Genomic DNA, 9235 nt, shown 5'->3' on the forward strand with positions numbered 1-9235 from the left:
GAGCCGGTCCTCGAGGCCAAGGACCGGCTCGAGGAACACATCCCTGGTAATTGTATTTGTTGGATGTTGATTTTGACTGTAAACTCCAACTGGGGTGTCACTTGATAGCTTCGAGTACACTTAGAGAAGGCAGAATAATGTGCGTCACACACATTCAGGGTGCTTTCACAATGCAGGAAGTTGCGGACACACACGGTGTTGTTTATGATCACGAGAAGCTAAAATCCAGATTAAATTTGTCCATCCCTACTTCAGCCCGTTCTGGACCAAAATTTTTTGAGAACCATGATTATGAGCGAAATTTGATCCTGTATTTGGTTTTCAATAGCTTGTGCAGGTCTACCTAATGTTGTGAAAATGCCCCCCCCCAAAAAAACCAAGTCAGTTCGCAGTTTGTATAGTTTGTGCATTTGAAGCATTAGTTAGCTCAATTCAGACTTTGGACAACACGTAATTAATTTTCATATTTAGTAAATGAGAAAATACCATGATGCCTTGAGATATGAGTTTCACTTGTACCTTGACCACGCTTGTCATTCAAAAACACTTGTATGTCAAATCATCTTTTTCCATTGAAATGAATGGAAATGCCATTTAGCCGTTGCAACTGCCACAAACTTTTTTTTAAAGAATTGATGTAACATGTTTTGAATAAAAAGAACTGGAATATTTTAATGTATACTTAACATATACCATACAATAAAGACCAAAAAAATCTTTTTTTTTTTTGCTCATTCTGATTTGTGCTCATTGTTCACCTGGGGGCAATATAAATCAGAGACATGTACTGTATTGGATGTTCATCTGCTCTCTTGGCTTCTCAGTACGGCAGTAATATTTAGTCAAGTCGGGTCACTCGTATCATAAGGCACCACTGTTCATGTAAACACATAAATACTGTATGCTGTATCCAGTATCTCACAAAAGTGAGCACACCCCAAACATTTGTGCAAATACGGTATGATTTACTGGAAAGACTGAGTCTTGAGTTGTTTGGAGGGGATGGTGAATTTCCACAGTTCGAAAAGCTGGACACTAGCAAAATTTCTTCAGTGTTCTCTCATGAAAAGATTGAGTGAAACATTTCTGAAAAAATGTGAAGGCGGCATCTTCACTTTTGCGAGATACTGGATAGAATTAGAAAATACTGTACCTCTTTTGTTTGTACGTGAGCATGGCCTCGGCGATGGGGAGCTGGTGCAATCCAGTGGCGCCCAGCATGTACTGAGTCACCCTGGAAACCACATCTGGACTCTCCTGGACTGCACACATCATATAAACACACACACACACACACACACGCAAACACACACACCCACAAACACACAAACACACACACACACACACACACACACACACACACACACACAGTTTTTTCCCTTCCATTTTCCCTGATAATTTATATAAACACAAGTGTCATTATGTATATTCTGGGACACGCGGCAAACACTTCTTTGTCAGTTGCAAAATTCAATGCCATCTTGAAGAATGGAGAGCCCCCCCGCCCTCCTTACCGACAACAGGAGCCTCGGACTTGTGAAAGAGGTCCTTCCAGGCGGCGTCCTGGAACAAAGCGTTGTATCTGTAGTCCATGGTGCCCAGATACTTGGACACGGGGTGTGGACCTGGACGTAACCGCACAGAGCATTTCATACAGAAAAAAATTTATATATACCGGTACTAATAATAATTGTAACGTTTGTATACAAATAATGGGGCCTCTGGGTTGCAAGCGCATTTCAGTGTATAATTGAGCAATCAAGTAAATCTTTAGTCATCTGCTGATTTCTGAGAATTTGTCTGTGAGCGATCTCTTTGGATTTAATGCAGCAATTCAGTCCATTGTGTTGCTCCTTCTTGTGTGCCTGCCTTGGCCACCGGGAGGCGGTATAATAGTTATGCAGACACGAATTGAGAAACAGAACTGCTTCTTCGACCACTTCTACTGTTAAGAACCCAGTAAGGTGCTGTAATATTTCAGAGAGGATAAAGAATATATGCATGTAAGTACTGTAGGGTTGAGTGGAGTTGAATGCCTCCTTTACATCAAAATCCCCATCAAAAACGCCGAAACCCACTGACGACATTCTGCGCAATGACAACTGGACTTCTCCATCCACACACGCATTGGAGAAACACAGAGGAGTACGCACCCAGCGGGATGATGAGGAAGCGCATGTATCCGAGCCAGTCGGGGGTCTTGTGCGTCAGGTGGTCCACAAAGAGGCGGAGCACGGCGCTGAGGTAGTGCTGCGCACCGGCCACCGCAACCTTGATGGGGACCGGCGTCTGCGAGTTACAGTTGCAGCTGCGCTCGCACACCAACACGCACACGCAGACATGCACACAGAATTATTCTGAACAGATAGTTGATGTACATACACACATACATATATTATTCGTATCTGGAATTTAACCCTTTCAGGATTGCAAATGATCATGCAAAAGGAACGCTCGCAATGGAGCTCAACCAATTCTGCCTAGCAACAAGCGAAAATGGAGCAAGGAGGAAAAAAAAAAGTACAACAGTGCGCTCACAATCTCTGTATGCGGGACACGATGGTGTTGAACGCCGCCTGGATGTCCGCCGTGCTGCAGGTGCACACCACGGGCAGGTGGTGGTTCTGGAGCATATCCGACAGGTACTGAAGGGAGAGCAGAAGGTGCGCTTGGAACGGGAGCTCCAGAAAAGACGTTTCCGAGGGTCAGCTCACCTGGCCCTGCCAGTCGGACGTGTTGATGAGAATAATGCTGTCGGGAAGCTGGTTGTCAGACACCAGGATGTGGTTGAGCTGGTCGTACACCGTCTTCCTTGGAATCTGCACATAAATTAATTATTAAAAAAAAAAAAAAAAGAATCCATCCATCTATCCGTTACATGTGGAATATTTTTCAGCAGGAATTCAGGCCACACTTCAGAAAGTGGCAACGACGGAAACAAGGGATGGAGAGCGAGTCCACCTATAGTGTGGACTTTAAGGTTGTGACGCATCAAACTTTAGATGCGGTATGATGCACTGCAGTTTTTGCAATTGTTAAAATAATATTTTTGTTGTTTTTAACTTCACAATACTGATATTTTTATGTATCCTGCACACAAGAAATACACAAAAAACTAATACTAAAGCAAATAAAATTTAAAAAAAGCTAAAAATAAAGCATTTTCAAAAAACGGATATGAATAAAAAATAACCACATTATTTACTTACACAATATACCACATTTTCCGCACTATAAGGTGCACCTAAAAGCGTTTGATTTTCTCAAAAGCCGATGTGCCTTATATAGGGATCAATATTCTGATTTCTTGGACATAGTATTTGAAATGTTCTGTAAAGCGCTTTGTTACGTCTGCAGCAGTTGTGAAAGTTTAATATAAACCTGTATTGTATTGTATTCCTTTAGCATAGCTCCATCTGGTGGATGCATAATGCAACCGCAGCCACTATTGTAGCTTCTATTCCACGCGCCTTATAATGCGGTGCGCCCTATATATGAAAACGGTTTTAAAATAGGCCATTCGTTGAAGGTGCGCCTTATACTCCGAAGCTCCTTATAGTGCGGAAAATACGGTATATAATTACTACACAGGGAAAGTGTTGGTTTGAGCCATTGGGGGTGCGAATGATCAAAATGGTACCACCTCTACCTCGATTTGAGCCAAAAAAAAAACCCAGTTAGTGTGCACTTACTTGCAAGTGGCTGCGAGTGTCCAGCGCCCGCTCGTTGTCCAAACTGTTGGCCCGCTCGTTCAGAGGCCGGCTGGGCTGGCGCTCCTTCAGCGACGTGCTGCGACCTCGCCTGCCCGCCATCTTGGGCTCCTGCCTGGAAAAGTCAAATAAGAGGATGAGAGAGAATGTATGGACGGACGGATAAAAAAAAAAAAAAAAAAAAATCCACATATTCCTGACCAGTTGGTTGACCTGTTGGACGAAATGATGAGCGACTCCGTCTTGGTCATCTTGCCACTCGGGGGAAGTCTGTCCAAGAACGTGTCCATGTTGTCCATCTCCAGCTCCGTGGTCGGCGTCACGGCCTCTGGATGCTCCTGAGAAAAATTGGAATGGCTTCCTTTAATATTGCTCAGCATCACTCTGTGTGTGTGTATGTGTGTGTGTGTGTGTGTGTGTGTGTGTGTGTGTGTGTGTGTGTGTGTGTGTGTGTGTGTGTGTCGCACTCACGTAGGAGACATTGTCAGACACATTGTCCTCACCAACACATTTGTTTTTATCAGGCTCCATCTGAAAAAAAAAAGTGCACAAACGTGTGAATATGAATACGATCGATGGTATTGACGATTGCTAAATTGATGCTCTGACCGGGCTGGGGGGCTCGCGGTGGCTGCGGCTGCTGTGGATGCTTCCGATTTCTGTCTGCGAGCTGGACAGGGATATACCCTCAAAATACGGCCTAAAATAGTACAATAAAAAACTTTTTTTACTCCTTTCATTTTCTATGCTGTGTGATGTATATAATAAAAATGAGTCTTGAAACAAGTTTTCTTTTCATTTAGTATTTTCTATATTTTAAGAGAAAAAAAAGTTCATATCACTCTCACACATTCTTACTTGAGTTTGGGTTTGGGTGTGCTGAGGACGCTGTCGTCGTCATCCAGCTCGGGTCCGCTGTCGCTGGGGTTGTCAAACTCAACACTATCCAGGTCCAGATCTTCCTCCTCCACCTCAGGAGGAACCTCGGCTGGATCCTGCTCCGAGTCAAGAAACTTAGTACATGTACCGATGTAACTGTATTACCTCCTGCAGGACCAGTCGGTCTTCGTTATCATGACGTTTTGGTCACCTCGTCGGACACTCTGAACCTCTTGAGGAGGGCCACCACTCTCTGCTTGAAGTTTTGCTGCTAAAAGACCACACAATGAACACAAAATCAACAATAAGTCTGCACGCTGTGCAGCATTAGCTTTAGGTTAGAGTTCTTGTTGACGTCCCCCTCACTTTAGTATTAGCTTTAGTTTTAACTTTGGTTTAGGGTGTTTTAGCTTTAATCTTAGCTTTAGCTTACATCTCATGTTTACCCTTAGTTGTAGCTTTAGCGCTACCTTTCTTTTCAGCCTTAAGGTTCATTTTAGCTTTCACTCCAAGTTCATTTTCATGCTTTGGATTAAGTTTGTGAAGCTTTAGCGTTTGCGTTAATGTATACTGTAGCTTTATTTCTAGTTTTTCCTTGGGTTGAAATTGTCATTTTACCCTTGCTTTAAGCTAGCTTTCATTTTAGCTCAAGTCTTATCTTTATTTTACAGTTCACCCTCTTTGGATTAGCTACATTTTTTTATTTTATTTTTTTTTACTAACTCTTGTGATGGATGCCGTTCTGACGATGGACCTTCTCTGCTTCTTTGGCTTACGCACATCATAGTCATCATCTTCCAGATCCTGAAGACCACCAAAATACCCAGAAAAGTGCTTTAACTACAGTCCATGTTTTTTTTCCCCCTCTTTTAATCGAGACAATCTCACCTGAGCCTGTGCCGCATCATCGCTGGCCTCCTGCTCTGAGGAGAAGCTCTCATACTCCTCCTCTGAGTAGTTATCTGCACAAGAAGAATCATTTATCACTACTCAGACATGCTGTCACATAATACCAACTTTCCTGGATAAACGTCCGCTGATGGACCTTCCGTAATAAATATTGAGCAAATAATACCAAGTTTTATAGATTACTATAAAATATTTCCATAGCAATTTTGAGAATTGATACAATGCTAATATGCTACCAGTAGGTCTACAACATTGCACCCTGAGGACAGAAAGCGCAAGGACAAAGCCATGAGTTATTTATTTACGATTACGGAAGATCCACTATTCATTGGGCACTATATAAAAATTCCGATATCATGATTAGGGAGAGGGAGTGAATGAGGAGACAGCCAATGTCGAGATGGACACTGAAGGTGATACCGGAGCATTTGATCTTGTGTTCGGTCTGCATGCTGCCATCCTCGTGGTCGATGGGCTGGCTGGAGAGTGAGAATATCCAGATCTCGGCCACCTTCCCCAGGAGGTCCTTCTGGTGGCTGCAGAGAGGCAGCACTTGGCCTCCTTCCGTTGGGTGCTGCATCACCTGGGGGATGACAAAAAATGTTGGGATGCGCTTCTTAACTAAATAAGCAAGTAGGTATTTGTAGGCACCACTGCAAGAAAATACAATCTTGAGGACATCTGCAAACAAGTAGTATCACATACGATCGTATTTCCTAATGACAGCTCTAAGAGAGCGTATGTAAATGGCAAAAACAGAAGGGTCATAAGACTGACCCTTGAGGAACACCGCAGGAAAGGGGGACAGACTTTGACTTACGGGTGCTAACAACCACTGGAAAAGACCGACAGTATTTGATCACTAAAATAAAAACTGGTTGAAAAGTTCTTTGTCTCTGCGGGAAGTGAGTGGTTGCTGGTACCTCGGCCATGTCGATGGAGCCCGCAGCCAGCGTCTTGTAGCCCAGAATGGTGCGGTTCTTGTAGCGCTTGCGTCTCTGCAGCAGGATCTGAAGCTTGTTGCCCTCGCGCTTCAGGAAGTGTGGGTACTGATCGAGGGGAAAACATCAAGAAGTCACTTTTAACTGCCAGTTATTTTAATAGTTGAGTGAGGGTGTGATTTAGTTGGTGTGAGTGATTGGACAGGATGTTGTTATGTCTTTGCACCTGCAGTGAAAAGGTGAGGGCCAGCTCTGTCTCTACAGACCCAGCGGGCGGGAGCACGATCTCATGGGACCTCAGGATGCGCTTGGAGCCCTGAAGACAGACACACACACACACACACACACACACACACACACACACACACACACACACACACCACATCCACTAATAAATACCACACTTCCTGTTTTGTATTTTTCAACTCACTCATTGTGCTACATCAAAGCATATCGCCACGTTTTTTTTCCCTACTTGAATTTTGACAGCGATGACCACAGAGATGAGCTCCTTGTCAAGTTCTTTGAGCACCACCAGCTTTTTCAGAGTCAGACTGCAAAGCCTGAGGGGGGGAAAAAGTCAACATGTCAGTTTGGAAGTTGTTGTAGTACCTACATTTCTCAACAGAGGGCGATATTTTCCCTGTCACAACAACCCATTCGTTCGTTTTTGTTTCATGACGCAGCAGATAGAATGACAAGTAGACGTGAATTCAGATATACAGTATCAGTTATTTTAAAATTCACGTTTATTTATATAGTCCTTCAACAAAAAAAAGACGCTCCAAGGGTGTCACAAACCCATAGCTCACAAATGTATTTAAAATAAAATGAAAAGCCCAAATAAATGTCAATGATATTAGCATGGAAGAAATGAAAATGAAAAACATTATTTAGTCATCATATTAAAATTTGATTAAAAAAAACACGATTTCTAATGAATTATACAAACAGAAAACCTTTGTAAAACGCATTCAGATACCTACACTAATCACATAAATGAAGAGTACGTAATTCTAGTTTCCTGGGCTCAAGCATGGGGCTTGTGCCAACACAACCAAACGGGCACCCTGGAGAAGACTGTGGAGTGGGGTCCGGCCCGGGGGTGGCATTGTCTGAGTGTGAGACAGCCGGTGGGAGTTTAGGGGGTGTTTTGAGACACTTCCTGCACGAGACAAAAGTTAGTGGGGGAGGACCCACTTTGGTTCTGTTCAACTAAATTATTCCAAGAGGCTCACGATGAATCATCTCCTTTTGAGAGCGCCCCGTGGTGCACTTTGTACCACTGACCTCACCGATTAAACATTTGCCAGCGAATGGTTTCCCCATTGCTGAAAAGCTGTTTTCTTGCCATCTTGCTGCCTCACACAGCAGCGAAAGGACAGGGTGGCCACACAGAAACAGAATCTGTCTTTTTTTCTATTTTTTTATTCTGGATTATTTTTGGTTTGCCTCATGTCACACTGTGCAGGCAACTTGTTGTTTGGCAGATTTTATGAGGCGTAACATAACTGTTTTATGATGCTTAACTTTACAACAAATAGGAAGAAAAAAATAGTTTGAATGTTTTACATTTGTCTTATGTGTAATAAAAAAAAATCAAAAGTCAAAAATTGGTAAAAATTTGCCAATTTTTGCTGTTTTTAGAATATCTAATATAAGCTGATTAAATTGGCCAGCCGATTAATCGGTCGGGCCGTAGTTTTGACATATTGGGTTGAGTTCCCCTTCAAAGGGTTTTAACTTCACCCACACTGATGCTAGTTTCGTTCTCGCGCATTTGTGTTTTTTTTGCATTGTGTTTTCGTCATAAGATGGCCGACATGGTTAAATACACGTGTAATTCACCTTTACTTTATTTTCAACATTTTGAAGAACCGTTGAACAATCCACCCAAATTCTTCTTGCTTGTTCTTTTCATTTTCAGTGGCAACTCAATATAAATAAACACATTCTGAAAATTGGATAAACGGCGTCTCGTATCTTGAAAAACTCATCATTCGGGTATGACAGTTACGAATGCGGAAAAAAAGAAAACGCATGCAGCGCAAAAAAAAATGGTTTCGTATGAAACGGAGTAAAAGCAAACATTGAGACAAGCGGGACAACAATGCCAGGTTTGAGGCATCTTTCAAAGGCGACCTTTCTCAGAGCAGGATTGCGGTACACGAGCCCCGAGAAGCCCCAGGCACGGCCGCCGCTGGCCCCCCATCAAGGCGCGCTTTGTCTTCTCCGGCCGGCGTGCGCGATGACAATAGGCGCATTCTGTGTTCCGGTTCCGAGTGCGGTGCCGCTCGGGATCGGGATGCGAAGGCGGACCGAACTAAAATCTCTTCCAGCCACGCCTAGGCTTGGATGTCATTCGTTGTGTAGGTCAAATGGATAAAATGATGACTTACTGATCTGTATTCAATGTAAAATACAGATGGAATTAGATCAACAATTTATTCCCAATATATCCCAAATATTGTATCTGTGATTCATTACTAACTGAGATCTAGCTTTCCTTATACCCCCTCCTATCTCATGCTGTTCTCTATTAAATACAAATCGAAGTGAGGTTGGTTTTGGCTGAGCTGCTTCCGGGTTTGTTTATGTCGTCTGTGTGTGTAATAAAATGTTTGCCAACGAAAAACACCCTGGAGTGTGTGCACGGCTGCGCCTCCCATCTGCTCTGTTTGTGCTGCGTGGTGTTCCGCGTCGCACGCACTAGACAGATGCTGATTTTTTTTTCTCACACACACACACACACACACACACCCCCACAAACACACCCCACAACACACACCCACACAC

The 9235-nt window shown here is 43.2% G+C and overlaps 1 protein-coding gene across 2 annotated transcripts in view; it reads right to left on the bottom strand.

Annotated features, from left to right (window-relative positions):
* pacs2 (phosphofurin acidic cluster sorting protein 2) overlaps positions 1 to 9235 on the bottom strand; it is a 26640-nt gene that overhangs the window by 7344 nt on the left and 10061 nt on the right. Inside the window, exons 2-18 of one of the 2 annotated variants that reach the window (XM_019872287.1) lie at positions 6915 to 7002; positions 6666 to 6755; positions 6422 to 6547; positions 5919 to 6081; positions 5478 to 5551; positions 5313 to 5393; positions 4801 to 4860; positions 4569 to 4705; positions 4320 to 4410; positions 4182 to 4241; positions 3924 to 4048; positions 3693 to 3825; positions 2715 to 2819; positions 2539 to 2645; positions 2154 to 2308; positions 1515 to 1625; positions 1154 to 1262 (exon numbers count right to left, since the gene is read on the bottom strand). In XM_019872287.1, coding sequence (XP_019727846.1) covers positions 1154 to 1262; positions 1515 to 1625; positions 2154 to 2308; positions 2539 to 2645; positions 2715 to 2819; positions 3693 to 3825; positions 3924 to 4048; positions 4182 to 4241; positions 4320 to 4410; positions 4569 to 4705; positions 4801 to 4860; positions 5313 to 5393; positions 5478 to 5551; positions 5919 to 6081; positions 6422 to 6547; positions 6666 to 6755; positions 6915 to 7002 — 1815 coding nt within the window. Of the gene's footprint in view, positions 1 to 1153; positions 1263 to 1514; positions 1626 to 2153; positions 2309 to 2538; positions 2646 to 2714; positions 2820 to 3692; positions 3826 to 3911; positions 4049 to 4181; positions 4242 to 4319; positions 4411 to 4568; positions 4706 to 4800; positions 4861 to 5312; positions 5394 to 5477; positions 5552 to 5918; positions 6082 to 6421; positions 6548 to 6665; positions 6756 to 6914; positions 7003 to 9235 lie in introns of both variants that reach the window. The other variant, XM_019872286.1, reaches the window with a different exon arrangement.

The sequence above is a fragment of the Hippocampus comes genome, unplaced genomic scaffold, assembly GCF_001891065.2.
Source record: "Hippocampus comes isolate QL1 unplaced genomic scaffold, H_comes_QL1_v1.1 scaffold92, whole genome shotgun sequence".
Taxonomy (NCBI): Eukaryota; Metazoa; Chordata; class Actinopteri; order Syngnathiformes; family Syngnathidae; genus Hippocampus; species Hippocampus comes.